This window comes from Vombatus ursinus, unplaced genomic scaffold (genome assembly GCF_900497805.2).
Source record: "Vombatus ursinus unplaced genomic scaffold, bare-nosed wombat genome assembly UNPS02014785.1, whole genome shotgun sequence".
Classification (NCBI taxonomy): domain Eukaryota; kingdom Metazoa; phylum Chordata; class Mammalia; order Diprotodontia; family Vombatidae; genus Vombatus; species Vombatus ursinus.
This window is the reverse complement of record NW_020954563.1, coordinates 14,504,019-14,525,673: the sequence shown is the minus strand read 5'-3', so window position 1 is coordinate 14,525,673 and position 21,655 is coordinate 14,504,019. Positions and strand designations below refer to the sequence as shown.

At 42.8% G+C, this 21,655-nt stretch overlaps 2 protein-coding genes across 7 annotated transcripts in view; one reads left to right on the top strand and one right to left on the bottom strand.

The window, feature by feature from the left end:
• The window catches only part of NSD1 (nuclear receptor binding SET domain protein 1), a 132,464-nt gene extending 116,160 nt beyond the window's left edge, over window positions 1-16,304 (top strand). For 4 of the 6 annotated variants that reach the window (XM_027867275.1, XM_027867278.1, XM_027867277.1 and 1 more), the window contains 4 exons: window positions 1,705-1,846; window positions 3,816-3,922; window positions 6,452-6,656; window positions 9,180-16,304. In XM_027867275.1, coding sequence (XP_027723076.1) covers window positions 1,705-1,846; window positions 3,816-3,922; window positions 6,452-6,656; window positions 9,180-10,912 — 2,187 coding nt within the window. In that variant the 3' untranslated portion in view covers window positions 10,913-16,304. The remainder of the gene's footprint in view (window positions 1-1,704; window positions 1,847-3,815; window positions 3,923-6,451; window positions 6,657-9,179) is intronic. The other 2 variants (XM_027867280.1, XM_027867276.1) reach the window with 2 other exon arrangements.
• A 1,572-nt stretch (window positions 16,305-17,876) lies between these two features.
• Window positions 17,877-21,655, bottom strand: part of RAB24 (RAB24, member RAS oncogene family) — a 4,417-nt gene continuing 638 nt past the window's right edge. The window contains 8 exon segments of the mRNA XM_027867283.1: window positions 17,877-18,216; window positions 18,477-18,539; window positions 18,850-18,900; window positions 19,235-19,334; window positions 19,962-20,029; window positions 20,126-20,204; window positions 20,622-20,690; window positions 21,137-21,336. Of these exon segments, the coding sequence (XP_027723084.1) occupies window positions 18,152-18,216; window positions 18,477-18,539; window positions 18,850-18,900; window positions 19,235-19,334; window positions 19,962-20,029; window positions 20,126-20,204; window positions 20,622-20,690; window positions 21,137-21,336 (695 nt within the window). The 3' untranslated portion in view covers window positions 17,877-18,151.

The window sequence follows — 21,655 nt, the reverse complement described above, 5'->3', positions numbered from 1 at the left end:
TAATAAAGTTATCATGAGCTGTTACAATGAAAAATCTTCATCCTCTTGTGACCAACCATTTGGAAATAAGTTTCTGCAAACTTTGGTTTATATATTTGTACTATGGGTACACATACCATATCTAATGTAAAGCTATATATATGCAGAGAGTACTGGCAAGTAATTTTTAAATTAAAATTTATTTTTCAATATCAAGTACTTTTCTCTACCCCTCCTCCCACCAGCAGGGGTGGGGGGGTGGAGAGACCACCTTTGTAAGAAATAAGCATTATCAAGCAAAAATAATTATTCCCATGTTAGCCATGTCCAAAAATATGTCTTATTCTTTATCTTAGTCCATCATCTCTCCAAAGTTCTTAAGTCTTTAAAAACTGTTAAGAATATAAACTGTTCTTTTGGATCTCCTCACTTCACTCTCTATCACCTCTTAAACTCTTCCCAGGTTTTTCTCAAACCTTCTCTTTTCATCTTTTCTTACAGTACAATGTATTCCATTACATTCATATACCATAATTTGTTTGACCATTCCCTAATTTGATGGGTAACCATGCTTTTAGTAAGAGCACTAGGCCTGAAATCAAACCCTGTCTTGCTTGGTATAAGATTATTGCCAGAGTTGGCATCAGAGTAAGAATTTTGTGAAGGGTTTGTGAGATTTCTTGATACTGAGTATTATTTATGCCTAAATTTGAAGTGCTGATAAGTAATATGCACAATTTTGGTGTTATTCGATGTTAGTGGAAGATGGACTTCTTAAGAAGTTCCATCAGATTCTGTTTTCAGAAAGGAAAAGTTACTTTTCCTATAGACTTAATGAGTCATATTTTTCATATGAAAAAGAATACTTCATTGTCTATTGTGCAGATGCTAGCATCATCAACATACAGAAAACATGCCCATGCGCAGCAAATATATATTTCCTGGCATTGTTATTGATGTAGATTTATTAATTTTTTGCATTTTTCATCGTGTCTCTTGGACTGGATCATTGTTATTATTCCAAAAGGAAATTACACTAATTTTATGAATCATTGCTTGCTCTGGGAAAAGTTCTATCAGAAAGTTTCGTTCCATCTCTGAATACTCTACTAAATAAATTGAAAGGCAACATGAGGTACTGAAATGAGAGCTGGCCTAAGATGCATGCTACCTTGGTTTGAATTCAGATTCTGATACTTAATAGCTTTGTAACCCTGGACAAGTCATTTCTCTCAGCCTTAGTTTCTCCATATGTAAAATGGTGATAACATGGTATTATCTTTCTTGCAACATTGTTGTGAGAAAGCACTTTTCCTTCTTAATTCGGGAAGCAGAATAGCTTACTGTTTATAGCACTGGGATTGGAGTCTAGAAATGATCTCAGTCAAAACCCCTCTTCAGACATTCCTAGCTCTGTGACCTAGTACAAGTCATTTCACTCAATTAGTCCCAATTTCCTCCTTTACATATTGGAGATAGTGACAGTACTTACTTCACAGAAGGCTTGTTGTGAGGATCAAAGGGATGGGTGTGTGTGGGTGTGTGTGTGTGAGTGTGAGAGAGAGAGAGAAAAACATGTTTAGAAAACTTAAAATTGCAGTCTGAACATGAGCTATTATCATCATTAGCTCAAACATAAGGAGGTAGTGCTGTTTTTCTTCCTGAAACAATTTTTAAAATTAAACTATTAATAAAATAGTTTTTTTTTTGAAACTGTGATTACAGGACCGGATTATTGATGCTGGCCCCAAAGGAAATTATGCTCGGTTTATGAATCACTGTTGCCAGCCCAACTGTGAAACGCAGAAGTGGTCTGTGAATGGAGATACCCGAGTTGGCCTTTTTGCCCTAAGCGACATCAAAGCAGGTAGGAGCGCAGTCTTTAAATGGGTTTTAATAAATGCAAGAGTATCCACACCTGAGTAACTAATTTAAGCTTGCTTTATTAGTAATAATGCATGCAAGTGATCCATTATATAGATAGCAAAAATGACTGGAATCTCAGGTATGCAAGACATTTTTCTAGTACAGTTATATTATGGCTTGTATTAATACCAAAGGAAAAAAAGAATCTTAAATTATGGCCTATCCATATTTCTAATTCAGATTGGTCTTCTTAGGAGTTCCCTCAACATATGTACAATCATTGATTTTATCCAGCCTTGACTGGTTGGGAAATCTTGTGCAGCAATTCTGAGAAGGTTAGGTTTGCCCCTTTTTCAATCATTACTGGCTACAAAAAGCAGTGGTCAGAATGAAAAACAAAGCCAAAAGGGCAAAGTTTCATTAAGCACTGTTAACCTGTTGACATTTCATTATGAACTTGGCTCTTGGTTTTCCCCACAAAATGGAATATTCATTTCCTTATAAATTCATGTGTGCTTCCCAAATTTCCAAAGGCTCCTGGGATATGCCACCATATCTTTTATCTCGGGCACACAGTGCCGTCCTCCTCGGACTAACAGTAAATGAGTCAAAATTTGTGCTGAGCACTCTAGGAATGTATATAACCATTAAGTAAAAGGGCAAATAGTGATGTTCATGGAAAACATCGAAATTAAAGCAAAAGATTTTTTATAAAAAATTTATCTACTGGTTCTTGACAAACTCTGACCACTTTGTTTTTATGACTTCAAGTCCAGTTATCTTGAACTGAACTCATTGTCTCACCCACCTCTCCATTCTGTCCTCATTCCCCGCCCTTCTTTGCCTCCTCCTCCAAAAAAGTATCTGCCCATTTCCTTCATTTTCCTTATTTCTTTTGGGGGCGTATCTTCTTCCAGTCAACCAGATGTGAGACCTTGGAATCATCTTTTTTTTTCTCCCTTGCCCCAGCATTTATGCAATTGGTCTTATAAATTGTTTCCACAATTTCTGTCTACTCACCTTGTTGCCACCTTATCAGGCCCTCATCACCTCTTACCTTCACTGTTGTAATGGCTTCCTGACCTATTTCCTTGCTTCTAGTTTTCCCCAAATCCATATTTTGAATAGCTGCAAAAATAAACTTACTAAGTAGAGATATGATTGTCACATCTCTGATCAAAAACTTTTGGTGTTTCCCTCTTTCTGTAGAATAAAGTAGAAGCTGCTTAGTCTACCATTTACGGTCTTTCATGTAACTCTACCCTTCCAGCTGATTTTTACATTATTTTTCACTACTACATACTTCATAGTGTTATTGTGGCTATCAAATGAGATACCTCTTTGTAAAGCTCTTTATAAATTTCATATAGGTATTCAAATATATTATCTGTTTGTTGTTCAGGTACTCAACATTATAGCCAAGTTGGACTACCATGTGTTCCCAGAACTTAAAATGCCATTTCCAGCCTCTCTGCATTTTTTTTAAAATGCCCTCTATGCCTAGAATATCTTCCCTTATCTCTAAGAGAATCCTTCTCTTTTTTTCAAGGATGCTTATTTTTCCCTTCTGCCATGAAGTGCTCCTCTCCCTCTGCCAATTAAAGTGTTAAAAGTGTTCTCTCTTTCCCTAGTTCTCTGGGTCTCTCTTTTGTCCCTATCACATGCATACCTTATGTGTAATAGTATGATACTTTATGTGATAAAACTATGTGTCACATAATACCTTATGTACTATACATGTACTTCATTAGGTTGTTGAGACCAAAGGACTCTGTCATTAGTGTCTGCATTTCCAAGTTACATATTCCTGATTAAAGTTATTTCCACTTATTATTTTTTGTCTGTATCCCTATCTATAACCAATATTCCTTTTTTTTAATGAAAACATTCTATTCCATTAGGAAATCTTCCTGACAGGTGACAGGCACTAATACTAAAATGTCATGTTATCCATATTTTTTCCTTTTCAGGCACTGAACTTACCTTCAACTACAATCTAGAGTGTCTAGGGAATGGAAAAACTGTTTGCAAATGTGGAGCACCAAACTGTAGCGGTTTCTTGGGTGTTCGGCCAAAGGTATTGCTTCCTAGTATCTTGTTAGTGCTGGTGATATTGGATTTCATGGGGAAAAAGATATTTTTGCCTTCAATAGTCAACATTAGTTATTCACTAAAGCATTTTGATGTTGATTGAACCTCCTCTCTTAATAGCTGAGATATATAGGATGTCTGGGGCATTTAGGTGTTTTTTCTGACTTTTAACATATCTTGGAAAGTAAAAAATGTCATCACCTCCTTTTGTTACTACTTCTCGGTTTCATATCATCTTCCACTTCAGTTAAGCTTATTCGAACTCTCAGCATCTTGACACGAGAGAAAAAGTGCTTCATTAGTAAGCATTTAGATAGTTCTTCCTGCTAAATGTTACATTTTGTCTACTAAAAAAAAAAATTCTTGGGTTTTTACTGTCCACGAGTTCAGAATTTAAAGTATAGGGAAATTAGCAATGGAGTTGATAAGAAATAAAATGTGTAGAATCAAAAGCTATTTTAGATGCGTAAGAATATAGATTACCTAGTTCAACTCCCTCATTTTACAGCTGGAACAGTGGGTGATGGGAGAGTGGGATGGGATTTGAAGCTTTAAGCAGCTGAGGTAACTCTCTGAGACCATGTCACTTCATGTCTGAAGCTTGTCCCAGCTAATGAAGGTAGAAACTCCTTAGTGATTTTAGATGGAAAGTTATCTTGATTACTGAATTTTTAAATGTTCTTTTAAAATGAGAATTAGGGTAGATTTGCTGTTTTTTAAAAAAAAACTCACAATAAATATCTAAATGCAGCCAATAGCTTGCATTACTAACATGACTTAGGGTTTACAAAGCACTTTGCTCAAGACAACCCAGTAGAGAAGGTATAGTAAATCCTATTATCCTCATATCATAGATGATGGAATTAAAGTATAGAAAAGATCCTGCTCCCAAATGGCCTAAAATGTAGTCTGCTGGAAGAAAATTTAGATGATACAACTTAAAAAAAAAAAAAAAAAGATTGTATGTAATGAAGGTATTAGTGAGCCATTCAGAAAATAAAATAATCCATTTGTATTAGTCCTTAGTGGCTTTATGGAGATGGTGGAACTTGAGGTGGACATTGAACGATGGAAGTTTAACCTAAAGTAAGATATCTTTATTTTGAGTTTTAGTGGCCTCTAGTAAGATAATGCTACCAGCTTCTCACTATTTTGTTTTTGTTTTTGTTTATTTTAACGGCCAAGAGAAGCATCTCCATTTATAATTTACTTGCCTTACCTTTTTTCCTAAATAGACATGAATTAGATAAAATATAAGGTCTAGTAGCTAAAATACTGTTATATGCTCACGTAGGACAATGAGAGTTCCAGTTAGTGGATAGGACCTTAGAAGTCATCTAGTTGAACCCTCTCATTTTATGGGTAAGGAAACTGAGACCCAGTGAGGTTTAGAATGTGCCTGTGCATAGACATACAGATAATGAGTAGTAGACCTTGAATTTGGAACCAAGTTTGCTAACTAATAGTCCAGTGTATTGTTAATTCTCCCACATAGTGTGTTTTTTCTAGTAAGGATACAGCATGAGCCTGGGTTGAGGGAGCCAGTGGAAGACCACAATGATTAGAACATGATTTGTATTAGAAACTAGGGACTGATCTACTGGGGAAATTGTAGATCAAATCATATAATCCAGCGTTTCTTAACCTTTTTTTGTGTCATGGACCTGTTTTCCAGTTAGAACCCCATATTCTTCTCAGAATAATGGTTATAAGTGCATAAAATATACATAGCATGACAAAGGAAACAATTGGATTTTTTTTGTTTTTTGGTTAGACAGTGGGGTTAAGTGACTTGCCCAGGATCACACAGCTAGTAAGTGTTATGTGTCTAAGGCCGGATTTGAACTCAGGTCCTCCTGAATCTAGGGCTGGTGCTCTATCCACTGCGCCACCTAGCTGCTCTGAAACAATTGTTTTGAAATACAGTTTAAAAAATGTTTTTTTAGGTTCATGAACCTCTGATATAATGAGATTTCATTGACTTTAAACTTGGGTGTTATCTTAGATGTTTTCTAGTCCATTTTAAAAATTTTATAGGTGAAGAAACTCAAGCTCGAAAAGGTAAAAATAACTTGCCTAAAGTCACACAAGTAGTATAAAGGCAGAGTAGATATTCACATCGTGGTCCTTTGATTACAAATACAGTTATTATTTTTTTCCTCTATGCCACATAATTATAAGGTACAGAGTTATATATGAATGTCATCTTTAGAAAGAAAAATTTAATGTTAAGACCAGTTATGTCAGGTGCACTTGGAAGGCAATTATGAATGAAAATTTTTATATCCATGGCTTTTGAAATTCTGTCCTTTTGGTGAGAAACTCTGTTCCAGTTAATAATATAAGTTTAAAATAAACAGTTACTTGAAAATAACAGAATTGGGTATCTTGTTCAGATTGGTGACCATCAGTGCTGTGTAAAGCACCCTTTTTTCCTTCGCTGTTCAAGTCAGCTTGAGAAGTTAGGAACTAACAAGAAAAATAGTGCATTGACTGATAAATCTCTTTCCCACAGAATCATCCCAATCCCACAGAGGAGAAATCCAAGAAACTAAAAAGAAAACAACAGGTAAAGCGCCGATCCCAGGGTGAGATTACAAAGGAGAGAGAAGATGAATGTTTCAGCTGTGGGGACGCAGGGCAGCTTGTATCCTGCAAGAAACCAGGTTGCCCCAAAGTCTATCATGCAGACTGCCTCAACTTGACGAAAAGGCCTGCAGGTTAGTACTAAGCCCACATTATAGGATCTGGTACTGTATCAGTCAGTGACTGTCCTTTTGGCTATCCAGAACAGTCTACCTCTAAGACCTCATATTTGCCACAGACTGAGAATATATGAGGGATGGCCTTCCCATGTAATAATGTCCAGAAGAGGAGAGAAGGGTGGCTTGGTTAGTTGAAATTTTGTCTTTTTAACTCATGAAAATGCATCACCATATTTGGAATCCTCATTTGTTAAGATAAAAGGAAAATGTGGGGTAGCTAGGTGGTACAGTGGATAGACCACCTGGAGTCAGGAGGACCTGAGTTCAAATCAGTTCTCAGATGCTAGCTGTGTGACCCTGGGCAAGTCACTTAACCCCAATTGCCTAAAAATTAAAAAAAAAAAATATTAAAAGATTATAACCCATTTTTTCAGAAACTAAAGAGAGGTATGATGATCTTTTTGGCAAAATGGAGGCTTAAATAACTTTAATGTTCTGTCCTTTGGAAGCCAGTGGATTGGTAACAGATTATCAAGAACCTAAGAGTGAGTAATGATGTAGAAATTAACATACTGAGTTTAAACTATACATTCTAGTCACATAAAGGTGAAGTATTGGCAGTGAGTGATATAATATCTATTGGAAAGAACCTTGATTATCATTTAGGTGGTACTATAGATAGAGTACTGGATTTGGAGTCAGAAACACCCAAGTTCAAATCTTACTCCCGAGTATTTTATCACTGTATAGCTCTGGGCAAGTCACTGAATTTCAGCTTTAGTTTCCTCATCTCCACAGTTGAGGAAAAGAATAACACCTGGACCTGTTACAAAGTTATTGTGCAGATTGAATGAGATTTTCACAAGATTTCCAACTTCCTCAAAGTTAGTGGTAGAGTCAGAACTAGAATCCAGGACTTTTGGCTTTCAACTCAGTGCTCTTTCAGTTTTACCATAGACGCAGCAGTTGCAGTTCTTTACCTGAGTGTATTTTTATGCCAGGAACAGGAAGTAATACAGTGGATGACAGTCAGGATCCTAAAAGAATATGAAATTTAATTGCATAAATATAGACTTATATTTGGAATCAACTGAATAAGTTCACAAGGTTATCTAAGCATTTCATTTGGGAAAATATCAAGTTATATATAGTTTACTACATTAGCATGAGTCACCAATGTGATGTGGCAGCCACATTAAGAGAGGCATAGTTTTCATAACAGGTGAGGTTATAGTCATAATCATTTCTGCTTCATTCAAATCATATTTGGTTAGTGTTGTGTTCAGTTATGACTATCACATTTTATAAAGGTTATTGAGTCTCTCCATGGGGCACCAAGATGGTGAGGAGGATGGACATTTTGCCAGATGAGGTTCAGTTGGAGAAACCTACAGTGTTTAGCTAGGAGAAGATGGATTAGCATTTTCTGCTGACCTAAGACTGCAGAACTAGAAACAGTGGATGGAATATTGTAGAAGGGCACTTTTGAGCTGGATATAAAGATAGTTCTTCTCAACAATTAAGAGCTGTACAAAGGCAGAATCAGCTACCTTAAGGGAGATATGGTGGGGTCTTCCTCCTTAGAGGTCTTCATGAGGCAGCTGAATGACTACTTGTTAGGGATATTATCTCTTTAGTCATAGGATAACATTAGATGAACTGAGACCTTTTCCAGCCTTAAAATTTTGAAACAGCTACTATTAGACATTGTCAGGGAATGAGACCCCAATCATAGTCTCAAAGGAATTGATGTTCTTAAGAAGAGATTCTTACGTTATGTACACTGGGGTAGAAGGGAACATTTATCAGTTTTTCTGCCAGTAGTTTTTAAGGTGATGAGATCGAAGAGTCTTTGTAACTAGTTTTGGCATTGGTGATGTGAACTTGCCATGCTGAGGCATGCAACATGGATGTGAAGGCCATTTATTCTTCCACAGTCATTCAGTGGCTCACTACAGGCACAGGAAACACAAAGCTTTGTGGAGAGGCCAGTGTGAGACCCAACATGGAGCATTTGGGTGGCAGAGGGAATGTCTTCAGAGAAGATGAGAATAAAAAACTTTCCGCCTCCAAGAGTGAGTCTTCTGTGCTATAAATGCATGGAAGATTAGGATAGACACCTCAGCTCTTTTTTAAGAACCTTCAATCAGGCTGTTTAGCACTTGAACAAGAGTGAGTCTTTGCTGCCAAATAAGAGGTTGATTTTCCTATTCCACTGGTAGCTAAGCAAAGAGCTGCAAGATGCATTGATAATTTTCATTTCCTGCACACCTTCCAAAACAGATGTATTTCTGGAGCACAATAATTGCATCAATGTTTGCTGGGATCATTCATTCCATTTTTGTTAACTACTCCTCCGGACTCTGTGTGAAATAGTTTTTCTTGTGTAGACAAAGAAGCAAAGGAATAAGTGATTTGTGTGCCACCCCTCCTGAGTTGATTAGGATTAAAAACATTCAGTATGGGCAGGCTACTGAGCCATGTGATATCTTCTGTGTACCTATTTAATACTGCACTGCTCTTCTTTCTCCTTTTCAGGGAAATGGGAGTGTCCATGGCACCAGTGTGATGTTTGTGGAAAAGAAGCTGCATCTTTTTGTGAGATGTGCCCTAGTTCCTTTTGCAAACAACACCGAGAGGGAATGCTGTTCATCTCTAAACTGGATGGTCGCCTATCTTGTACAGAGCATGATCCATGTGGCCCCAACCCTCTGGAGCCTGGGGAGATCCGTGAGTACGTGCCTCCCCCTGTGCCGCTGACTTCAGGTGCAAACACTCAGCTAGCAGAGCAGCCTTCTGAGATTCCTGCTCAAAGACCCCTGATGGTGGACAAAGCCCCTGGGGCAATGGGCCAGAGGCTCCAGCTGTCAGAGAAAACATTAGTAGGAACATGTCAGAGGCCACAATTGTCTGATAAACCACTTGTGATGCCTGACTCCACACCCCAGCCACCAGATAAGACCCCTGGAGTATCAGGTCCAAGACCTCAGCCCTTAGAACTAGGTCAGAGGCCAGCAGACACATCTCTTGTAGTGACAAGCCCCAGACCTCAACTCTCTGACAAACTTCCAGTGTCAGGCCCAAAATCCCCACCATCAGTCAGGTCCTCAGTAGCAGCTGGCCTCAGGTCCCAACTGTTGGACAGACCTCTAGCTTTATCTGGCCCAAGGTCTCAATCTTTGGATAAGTCCTTGGGTTCTCTCAGCTCAAAGTCTCAGCAAATAGATAGGCCTGTAGTTAGTACTGGACCAAGACTCCAGGCATCAGACAAGTCCCCAGTTACAAATGGCCCAAAGCCCCAGACCTCAGACAAGCCCCCAGTGACAACTGGACCTAAACCCCAGACCTCAGACAGGCCCCTTGCCCCTTTGGGCCAGAGACTCCCACCTTCAGAAAAAGTGCTGTCAGCTGTAGTCCAGAACCTTCTATCTAATGAAAAAGCACTAAGGCCTGTGGACCAAAATACTCGGCCAAAAGATCGAGCTACTATGGTTATTGAACTGAGTCCTCGTCAAAAGGAACGAGCAGCTTCACCTCATGAAATTACACCCCAGCCCACTGAAAAATTACCAGTGCTGGAGCAGAGTCCCTGGCCTGTTAACAAAGCACTGGGACAAATGCCTCGGGCAGCTGAGAAAGTTCACCCTTCTGAACCAGTCCTCCAAGCATCTGGAAGAGCTTCAGTCCCTGTGGAACACACCTGGCAGGCTGGCAAAACACTCATACAAGCCAGACTGATCCCGCGGCCCCCTGCCAAGGGTTACTTGTTTGAACAGGCTCCTCGGGCCACAGGACGTGCACCTGTGTCAATGGAGCAGAGCTCTGGGTCATTCGGCAAAGCCTTAGCCTCAGGAGAATCCATGGCTGGATCCCCACAACCCCCAGGGCTTGCCACAAAAGCAACACCATTGATGGTGCAATCCCCTAGGCCCCCTGTCAAATCACCAGACCTTGTCCCCACAGCAGATAAACGGTCAGCAGTGTCAGACCACCCCCCCTGGGCCCTGGGGAAATCCGCAGCAGGGCCCACTCCCTGGCCTGTGGGCAAAGTGCTGACTGCAGCTAAGCTGAGTCCAGGTCCTACTGGGGCAGACCAGCCATTGGCACAGACTTGTTGGTCACCTGGGAGTCCACAGACATTGGCACAGACTTGTCGGCCCCTTGGCAAAGGGCTAATCAAAGGGCCAGACCATAAGCCTGAGCAAAGTGCAGTACCAGCTCTTAACCAGACCCCTTCCAGCCATGAGCCTGCAGAGTCGAAACAGAAGTGATGATAGTAAATGCCATGTGGCCAGACAAGGTTTGCCCACTGGGTATTGTTTGGGGAGGGAAGTCTTTTCTTTCTCTCTCTCTTTTTTTAAAAAAAAAAAAACAAACAAAAAAAAACAAAAAAAAAAACCCTTTTCCATTGTCATCCTTCCTATATTCCCCAACTCTCAGAAACTCTTGTGACATTAGCCAGTGGGGGTGGCTTGAGTTATCAATGTACCAAATGCTAAGTGGGGGCCCCCAACCAAGGAGACCGACTGTGGTCCTTTTTCCTTCTTTTTACACATGGTAAACTTGAAATAAAAATTCCACTCTGGATTCAAGCATGGAATTCAGTTCCAGTGGTCAGGTTGGAAAGATAGTGGGGCTTCCCCAGTCCTTTGGAGGGGAGGGAATTTGTATCTGTGAGGCTTGGGAACATCTTTTAAGAAAAAGTGATGGCTTTTCATTCAGCTCCTAACCTTTCGAGAACCTTTGACCAGGAAGCAAGTGGTGATGTCAAGGTGGACTCTCAGCTCCACTTGTCTCCTGCATTTTGATGCTCCTACCCCCAGAAGTGGTTATGTTATCTGAATAACTCCTGGCATTTGGGTCCTCACATGCCCAGGTCCACATGTGCTTTCCACATAGAGAGCTCACTTCAGGGTCCAGTTTTAGGAGGGGTACAACGATAACACTACAGTGGGTTGCCCATTGTGCAGCTGATGTTTCTATTCAAGCTAGGCCAAGCCCTCAGAGTTTTCCTTATTCGAACTTATTAGAACAGGTTGATGTGCCTCTGCATGAATGGTTGGGCAGAGGAGCCGGGCTGGAGAAAAACAGCGGCGACTCTTATTAGAGCACTGTCCCTGAAACAGGCCTTCCTCCGTGCTCACCTCCAGCAAACACTCAGGTGCTTTGGAACTAAGTGTGTCTTGTGCTAGGTCTCAGTGGAAGGAGGTTTGCCAGGTTATCAGTGGGTTCTGAATCCCACACCAATGCAGGAAAATAAATTGCTTCTGCATGCTCCCTATGCGTGTTGAACTAATACAATAGTTCCTTACTCCAACCATGAGAAAAGGAGCCTGCTAACCTAAAAGGAGACATCATTTACTTCCTTCTTTCTACACTATATTGTGGACTCCATCTAACTCTCACCTGAGAATAATTTTGCTTTCTCTTATGAGAGTTTTGCTTTGCTGACTAAGGTCAAAACTGTATCTGGTCCCATGACTTGGGACCAAACAAGCCTGTAGAAGGACCAAGGCTGAGGAGACAAGGTGTAAAGCAATGTCCACGCTAGGCAACAACTCCTTGAAACCGCTGATAATCTTACTGCTGCCCTAAACTGGGAACAGAGGGACTGGGAAAACTGTTGGTGCTACCCTTCCCTGTGGTTAGCCCAGTTCACTGACTGCCAGCAAGAAGTGCTGTTTGGCCAGTACTCTCCCCCTTTTCCTTACCAGCCCTCCCCTACCCGTAACAAATATTACCTCTGTGTTTTGCTAACTGGAGAAGCCTTCAGCCAGTAGGTACTGTCCTGGCCATTCTGTCTCAGCAATGGCTTTTCCACCCCTATTAGCATTCTATACTTTGTCCTAACTCCCATTCTAAATACTTGTACCCTTGGGAATAAGGAACCCCTTGCTATGTGAGTTTATCTGCATTCTAGGAAGAGAAAAGCAAGTGGACATTGCAGGGAGTTGCTCCCTGTAATAAGAATTAAAAGAATAAGCCTTTATATTTTCAAAACTGGTCTCTAAGGAAGAGACAGTGTTGAACTTCATTTCTAAATCCCAGACAGAGGGTTGAGTTCATTCTTGTATCTCCTCTCTATTCTGAAGCATTTGGCACCCAAAGCTGAATTCCCTCCTTATGGAATCCTATCTCTCCAGGCCTTTCTGGCTAGACTGCACATCTCTCTGGAAGACCCACTGGACTTCAATCTCTTGTTGGTTGGCCCTGTGAATGTGCTGCTAAGCTTACTTCCAGCAGCAAGTGGGGGAGGAATGATATCTTTCCTCCCCCACAGAAGTCCTCATGAAAGAGGAGAAAAATCAAAGCCTTTCTATTTCCTTTTTAAAAATAATTTTAAACCATGAAAATATATTTTAAAAAAGAGAATCTACCCAGAAACACTGAGGCTCGGTATGTTAAGTATTTATCATGTGTGAGAAGAATAAATATATATAACTTACATTTGTAGGGTCTTCTCTACCCTTGACCCCAAGAATTCTCCTAGACTGTTTGTAGTGTTGATTCTGTGCTCACCCCATTCCCTTCCTAACCTGTTTCCCTTGCACTTGTAGTTGTTACCAGAAAGGAATCCATACTGCACTGTCAGAATCTATGTTTCACTTTGTTGTGTGTTTAAAAAAAAAACAAACAAAAACTACCCTAGCTCTTCGTTTCATGAAATAAACTGTGAATATTTTTGGTGCAGGCTATTTAAAAAATTTTTAGTGGAGGAGTCTTAATTTTAAAGACACTTGTCCTATTAAGTAGTATTGCTGAGTAAGTCAGTCATATGTCAGAAACTTTGGCTAGGGGAGCAGGCATGCAGACCTAAAAGTGTGGAGCCCTAGGTGGATGTTTTCTGTTGATCCTCCTTTTAACAAGGTCTCACCATCTTTCTCCCAGACAGCCAGGTGAGGGAAACATTTCCTGGTTCAAACTTGTAAGACAGCCTCTGTGAGCTGTGCCTAGTATCTGTGCAGTTCTTTCTTTGAATGGATGGTCCCTATGGCCAGGAACTTTCTTGGGGAGTAAAGCACAGCTGTGTTAGTGCATGGTAACATGCTCCTTGTTGATAGGATACATCGTGGGATAGTTATCCAGAAATCACTACTAGGATGGTTCGTGACTAGCAAAAATGCCTCTAAAATTCAAAGTAAGTTTAGGCTCAATATTGGGGGAAGAGTAAATTGGAATAAGGCAGATCCTGTTTTTAACCTGGCCAACCCTAATGGGTTCCTTCTAAATGCCAAATACTGAGGAGGGACTGGGGACCTTAAGAGTCCTTATTGACAGATGAATGGACTTTAAATGTAGTGAAGAATCTAAACTGGGTTCAGGATGGGTAGGGGTATGGGGAGGGGCGTGATTTTGATTCCTTGAACAAGAGTTTAAAAATTGCCAGACCTATAAATGTTCCCTAGCGACCCCAGCTCTCCCTCCACCAGACTCCTGGGAGAGGATGGTAGCTTTCATTACAACAGAATCTGTTTGTACTGGCCTTTAAAACCCCAGCTTCCTCTCCCGCCACTGAAATCCAAAGTTCTTCCCATTGTGATCATCTTTCAATATTAATTAAGGTCACTGAAGCACCCAGGGGTTAGTGATCCAAAAATTTCTTTAGATATTAACTTAAATCAATGCTTGCTGCTTCACTGCTGAAAAGCTGAAGGATGAGGAAATCCTTGAGGGGGGGGAGAGAAAACAGATGATGAAAGATAAGTCTTGAATTTTCGAGCTAGAAATTAACGCATTGAAATGTATCAGGGATTCTTTACAAAGATAGTTGTAGGTGAACTTCCCAAGTGCTGTGACCCAGTAAGTAGTAGAATCATTTTGGAGGGCAGCTTGAGAGAGTACCCTTCCATTTTGATACCCTTCACATTAGCACCACCTTTGGCAGAGATAAGGAGAGGACTTGGGTGAGTTAACTGTATGCTCTGATCTACTGCACTTTTTGTACAGGTTCCAATCCATGGCTTCCCTCTCAGAGGCTCTCGTTGGAACATTATGATCCTGACTCGAGACCCACCAGCCAAATGGCTGAAGTTGACTTTGTGATCTCTGCATTTCTAATTCCTGCTGGCTTGGGTGCTCTCTAAAGTGACACTTAAGAGGCTAGTAATGGGAAAGGGCCTTCGGTTCCTGCATACCTATTGGGTGGTGGAGTGATGGGGTTGGAGGGTTGTCTTATCACTTGTAATACAGTGCCAGGCCCCTGCCAGCTGTTCAGTGTTTTCTGACATTCCAGAGTTGTAGAACTAAGTGATGAATATATGTGGCTTTAATTGGATGTGCCTAATTATTCTTGACTAAGCTTCCCAGGGTCAACCAGTCCTGAGGTTGCATTAGTGTGATAAATCTGCATAAGAATAGTTAATAGTTAAATCGCATTGTACACAAAAATTCATCTATGGTGCTATTTTCCTCATACAAGCACTGCCAAGGGATGAGCAAAAGATGGGCAGGAGCTGGTGGTTTAAAAAAAAAAATCCCAGTGCTTCCTGTTAGGGGCAAGAAACTTCATACAAAAAAAGCATTTTCTTTAGATTGAGTTCATGTGGGCCAGATGGGAGGAAAAACAAGACTGCCTCTAAAGGTCTGCCCTCAACATCACTGGGGCCAGTACCAGCTTGTCAAAGAACCTAGGGCAGAGAATAGGATTGGAATTGGGACCTCCCTTCTTCCAGCCAATGTGTTTCTCAAGATGTGGAGCCACTGAGCCCATAAAAGGGAGAGTCTAACTCTGCTGCTCCTAGAGAACAGATTGGTGTATAATTAGAAAATGCATCTGCCACCTTCTTTTGCCAGAAAGTGGGGCCCATCTCTTTTCCCCCTCCTGAATGAGCAGCCCAAAGTCAGTTTGTCTTTTATCTTCTAGACCAGGTGTGACCCATCATCCGGTGGCTGAGAGGGATTATTTGGTGAAGGGCAAGGATGGGAAAAAAGACTGGTATTGAACACAGCATGAGCATAAGCAGCTTCTTTAAAGAGCACTGTGAGGAGAAATGTTTGCTAGAAACATAAGGGGAAAAAAAACAAAACACTGTTGTCTATTCTCATGTGGTACCTTCTCACAGTGCTTTCCTGTACCTTACTTTGCTACTTAAGTAGGGACTTTGAGATGGGCACTGATGCCTCTGGGCCTTAAAGTCTGTTAGAGACCCCAACCCCCATAGCCAAGTGAGACTTTGTAGCTTGCTAGAGGAAATGGTTCGGCCAAAGGCAGCTCTCACATGCATATGTGGGGTGGGGTGGGGATGGGACTGGTCTGCACTTGGTGTTCTGGTGCTTACTGTGTGTGCACGTGTGCTCGAGTGTGCTTGGGTGAGGGGGAGGGTGTTGCAGTGCGTGAAGAGGCACACAGAAGTTTGTCAAAGACCAACTTACTCACGACAGCTCTCTAGTTCTCACTAGGGTCTTGGCAAAGAACACATTAAAAGAAGCTGACAATAGAGATCTATCTATCTATATATATATATATTTTTAGGAGAGGGAGAGGGGGGGAAGAGAGTCTTGGACCATTGCTTAGTTTCTTTTTGCTCCCCTTAGACTGTCGGCTGTCTGTAAGTGAAATGAAAAAAGGGGAGCCCTGCTCTAAGAGCCCCCATGATATGTACTGTAATTCTTTGTATATAGAAGAAAAAAATTACTGTAAAGTAAAGTTTAACTTTACTCTTACTGCCCTGGCCCTGTGTTTTGTCTTACTGTGGGGTAACGCTATAGCTAAGGCTGAGAAAAAGGAGGATGGGAGTATCCAGGGCTCAACAGACCAGTGCTGCCTGTGTTGGCATAGTCTGCCAGACTAGTGGCCGTGGTTTCAGCTCTGCCACAGTATGTGCCTAGGCGTTAGTCATCCAATAAGCATTTATTAAGGGCCTATGTCCAGCACCATGTTTGGCACTAGGAGACAGAGTTTGCATAAAATGATTTCTGCCCTCTTGGAGCATGTAGACTGGTAAATCCAAATTGCTGTCAGATTTAAAAATACATCAGAGAGGTACAAACAGTGTTTGGTATTGAGAGAGGAAACTAGTGATCACAGAAAATTGAGCTAAGATGATATAAAGAGTCGGACTTTGAAGAATGAAGAGAGTCAACTTTGAGGAATTGGTTTTCAAAAAGGAAGCTATACCCATAGTACTTTCCAAGTGGTTAATTGATTTATGTACTCACTTCCTGAAGGTTTGCAGCCAAGGCTTGGATTTAAATTGCCTTACAAACAGGTCAGGATTAGGGATTTGTGGCTGCTCAATGGTGACCTGTCTCATCGTTGAAAGGGCTGTAACATACTGTGCTGGCCCCATCTATTTCTCCCTAAAATATGTGGACTTTTCAGCATAAGGGGCTGAGCTTCATCCCACCTTCATCTGAACACCCTCCAAACTGGAAGTGTACAGCTCTTTATGACTGGCACTTACCTGTAACTAATGTAACTGTGATACTTTCACTAAGTTCAAACTGAGTCAAATCCGAGAGCACCTTTTTACTCTGGTTTAAGGGGAATGGTGGGGCGGGGGGGGGGGGGGGGAGGTTTATGAAGCTGCTAATAAGTACCATCTCCCCTGAGAGAGGAGAACTTGAATGATCTGACACAGTTCTCATCTCCAGTTGCTTCAAAGAAAAACCTATGGATGTTTCTGAGCCAGTTTTCCCTTTAGATAATCCTAGGCCACAGAATCTACCACCAATCCTATACAAAAAGCCTGTCCTCTAGAAAAAGCTTACACTAACTGGGCAGTCTTTGAAAACCTACAAGAAAAACAGACACCACAACAAGATTCTGAGAGTACAGATCCCCCTAAACACCTGATCCCTAGACAGTTAATTTAAAAAATCAAATGAAAATAACTGCAGGGCCAAGTATTTGGTGACAGCACTCCATGGGTACCACCAACCTGGCCTAAACCTGGAGTACTGGTATCCCTTTCTGTTCTTGGCCACCCTGTGGTGGCCAGCTACATCCCCCAAAACCCAACCAGGCCAACTCTAGTGTCCCTTCCAATCAGCAGCTATCACACCATAGACAGAAACCCTCTAAGTCACTGCTGTTTCACTTAGGAGAAAACTGGAGAAAGGAACTTTTCCATACAGATTCATTGGGCCAGTCACATCAGGGGACAAGTAGATACTCTGCTACCCAATCTGTATTCTAAGGCTCAAGTAAGGAAAGGAAAAATCTTAAGTAATTTTTCCTTTCCACATAAACACATTCCTCCCTTCCATTAAATAGTAAGGAAGTGGGCCAACTATCGGTGGGGGGGTGGGGAGGGACTTTATTTACAAGGCAGAAGCCACTTAAATTATGTGCAGAGATACAAGTGCTGCCCAGCAAACAACAGAGAGCCCAGAGTCAGAATTGGCCTCTTAGCCTTTCAGTCTGCTACTGCCTCTGATCCTGGGCCAGCACTGGCAGGAGGTGTGCCCATCCTTTTCTGCCTCTGGGACTGGGTAGCTCAGACAGCCCCTCAACCAGCAGAGAGCAAGCAAAGGTCCAGCAGCGTCCCTTCCAGATGACAGGGTGGCTCTCAGTGATGGCAGCAACTGTAGAAGAAGGTGTTGCCCTTCTGACCCAAGTCAACACCTTTGTCCTCTGCAGAAAGATGGAAGCAAACATTAACTACTTATCATTAAAAGAAGATAGAGGATCACCATTCAAACCCTTATTCTGAAGTGCCTGGGTCTGAATCCTAGGTTGCCACTTCTAACCTACATGAGTCAAGTAATTTTGGGTCCCTGGATCTCAGCTGCTTCTAAAATGGATCACTGTTGAAGGTCCTTTTTAGCATTGTATCACCATAATCAAAGAACTAAGCAAAAAAGGGAGGGCCAAAGTTTGGGAGCAGACCTCACCTGTCATCAATTGGAAGGCAGCCACGCTGACATAATCTTCTGCCACCTTCTGGAACAGCTCGTCTAGATAGTGAAGGGGAAGTGAGGTAAAAAGGCAAAGAAAATTAGCCATTGACTGGTTGGCTACTCCCACTCTCACAAGGTAATACTGTCTCCTAAGGCCAGATTTTGCCCTCTGTATCTGATCCACTGTTCAGATACCCTGGATCCCAGGTGAGCAGGACACCCTTTGCATTTCCTAACATTACATTTCCTTTCATCCAGTTCCTGGGCCACTATCTGCCTTGCTACCTCCCCCTCCAACTCTCCTTCCTAAGTTTGGCTTTCCCAGACTGACTGAAACCAGGTCTAGAGATTATCAGACGATACTTACCTACGCTCTGGCCCGTCTTGCTAGATGTCTCAAAGAGCTGAGCTTTTATATCTGTAAACACACAGCTCAGAGTGAGCAAATATGGCTGGTTTACCCGTGTCCTGCCCTTCCTGGGATGAGCACCCAGCAAGAGGATAAAAGGAGTAGGGCTGAAAGATTGCAGAAAAGCCAAGGAAATTGGAATCTCATATGGTTCAACCCTACCCCAACTCACCCCTACATGAGTTTTGCTTCTAACCCTTCCAACCCCATGGAGGTCTCCCCAGGGACAGAGAACCACAACTATCCCAACAGGCACTGAAGAAAGTAGGGAACAAAAAACCTGCTACTTTATGGGACAAGTCTATGGCTCCCTCCCACCCAGCACTTAAAGAGTAGTAGATACCATCCGCATAATCTTGGACATCATGGAAGTCAACTCGGCGCAGTCTTCGATCTTCCTCCAGAAGGTCACTCTTGGTGCCACACAAGTAGATCTGACAGCTCTGCAGTGGGCAGAAGTCAGGAGTCAATCACTACCAGGGTACTTCCACTGCCCAGCTCAGGAGAATGACAACAATAATCATAATCATCAGAGATACCACTATTTCAACAGTTTAAGGCTACAAAGTGTTTTCCCCAGAAACACCTGTGCAGCACGTATTACTACTCTCATCCCATTGATGAGGAAACTAAGCCTCACAGAGACCAAAATGACTTGCCCTTGGTCACACAGGTAATAATTAGTGTGAGAATCAGCACATGAAATCAGGTTTTCTAACTCTAGTTGCCTTTCTCAAGAGATCCAAAGGTATAGTGGTTAGATTGCTGGGCGGAAGTGCTAGGAAGACCTATTTTCAAATCTTGTCTTGGACATTTAGTAGTCGTATAACCACATGCAAACCAACCTAAGTCTCAGTTTCCTCTTGTGTAGAATGGCAATAACACCTGTGCTTTACAAGTTGGTTATGAGGTTTAAATGAGATGAAGCTCCTTGTAAGCCCTTAAATCATTCTAATATGAGCTGCTTCATACTGCCTCTCAGGGCAAGCAAGGTCCTGACCTCTCCCTGTTAGTGGCTTTACAGAGTCATCAAGAATCAGAAGCACTATTTAGCTCCCAGGTACACTTACCTCCTCTGATCTCTGAAGCTCCTTCACCCAGAATTTGGCTCGTTCAAAACTGCTGCTGTCAGTAAGATCTGGGAATAAAAGGAGTGCAGAAAGAGATGAGGAAAGCCACTGCTCATGAAAGCCTGAAGCCCCTGGGCCCAAACTGGGGATAAAGATAACCTTACCATAGCAGACAATGGCTGCCTTGGCACCACGATAATAGATTCGACTCATGGCCTCATAACGCTCAGAGCCAGCTGTGTCCTATAGAGAATCAGGTAAAAGCTCAACCCTGGCCCCTGGCTTGGGAATAACCTGGACAACAACCTTCCACCCACAATTCCCAGGGATTAGAGGGTCAATCAGAAAACTCTGAATTATTACAGATGTTCTCCAATCCTGATTATTTCTCAGATGGAGAAATGGAAGCATAGCAGGTGATTTGCTGAGATTTACCCAGCTTATTAGGGACAGAACAGAGCCTAAGCTTCAGTACAGCACTGAGAAGCTGACTCTGCTCTCCAAGATGGCCCAACACCCTCATGCCCAGGTGGTCCTGTACAGTTCAGAGCCTTTTGGGTGGGGAAGCCTCCTCTGGAAATTATCTCAGGAAATAAATATCCCCTGGAAGGCCCTTCATCCAATGGGGTAAGTAAGTGTAGGTGTGTCCCTGTCACTTACCCAAATGCCTAGTGTCACTGTCCTGTCTCCCACAGACATCACCTTGGCCACAAATGCTGCCCCAATGGTCTGTTTGTGGGGGGAAAGGAGACAGTCATCCTCCCTTTCCCACCTGCCCCCTTCCACAACAACCACTCATGCCTATACCACCCACTGCTGTCTACACAAGACTTTTTCACTTCCTTTTTTTTTTTTAAAGCCCCCTCTCACACACACACACACAACACTAGGAGAGATGTCAGGCAAACGTCATTTTACCTGTTTTACAAGAAAAGAAACAGGTCCAGGGAGAGGAAGTGAATAGCGCAATTCCCACAGGGGCAAAGTGGAGCTCAAAAATCGGGTTAACTGGCAGCATGACAAGGGTGTTCTCCGCCAAGTTCACAGCCAAACCCTCGGTGCCTCCTTCCACTTACAGACTGGCCCCCTGTGTGCCCTACGGGCAGCCTTTCCCTCTCGCCAGTCCCGGCCCTCCCGACCCTGACCCCCGAGCCCCGGGGCGCGCCTCCACTCACATTTTGGTAGGGCCCCACCAAGAAGCGATCGTGCACGTATCTCTCCACGAGGCTCGTCTTGCCCACGTATTCCTTGCCCAGCATCACGACCTTCACGTCCACGCGCTGCCCGCTCATGCTCCCGGGGCCCAGGCCGGGCAGGTCCGCGGCGGGGCGGAACGGGGCGCGGCTGGGCCGGCCAGGCGGACGAGACGCTTCACCTGCGCCGGACACGGCCCGCCTGAGCGCGTCGGCCCCGGCCCGGCCCACCGTTCCCGCGCCAGCCCCGTGAGTCCGCGGGACCCCGGCCGGCGGCCTCCGCTCGGCTTGTCTCCGGGCGCTCTGCGCTCGCGGGCCCGGGGATCCACAATCAAGGAACCCCCCCGCCCCAACACACATACACAGACACACACACACACACACACGCTTGGGGATCCCAGGCCCCACAGTCAAGGAACCCCCCCTAACACACACACACACGCTTGGAGATCCCAGGCCCCACAATCAAGGAACCCCCCCAACACACACACACACACACAC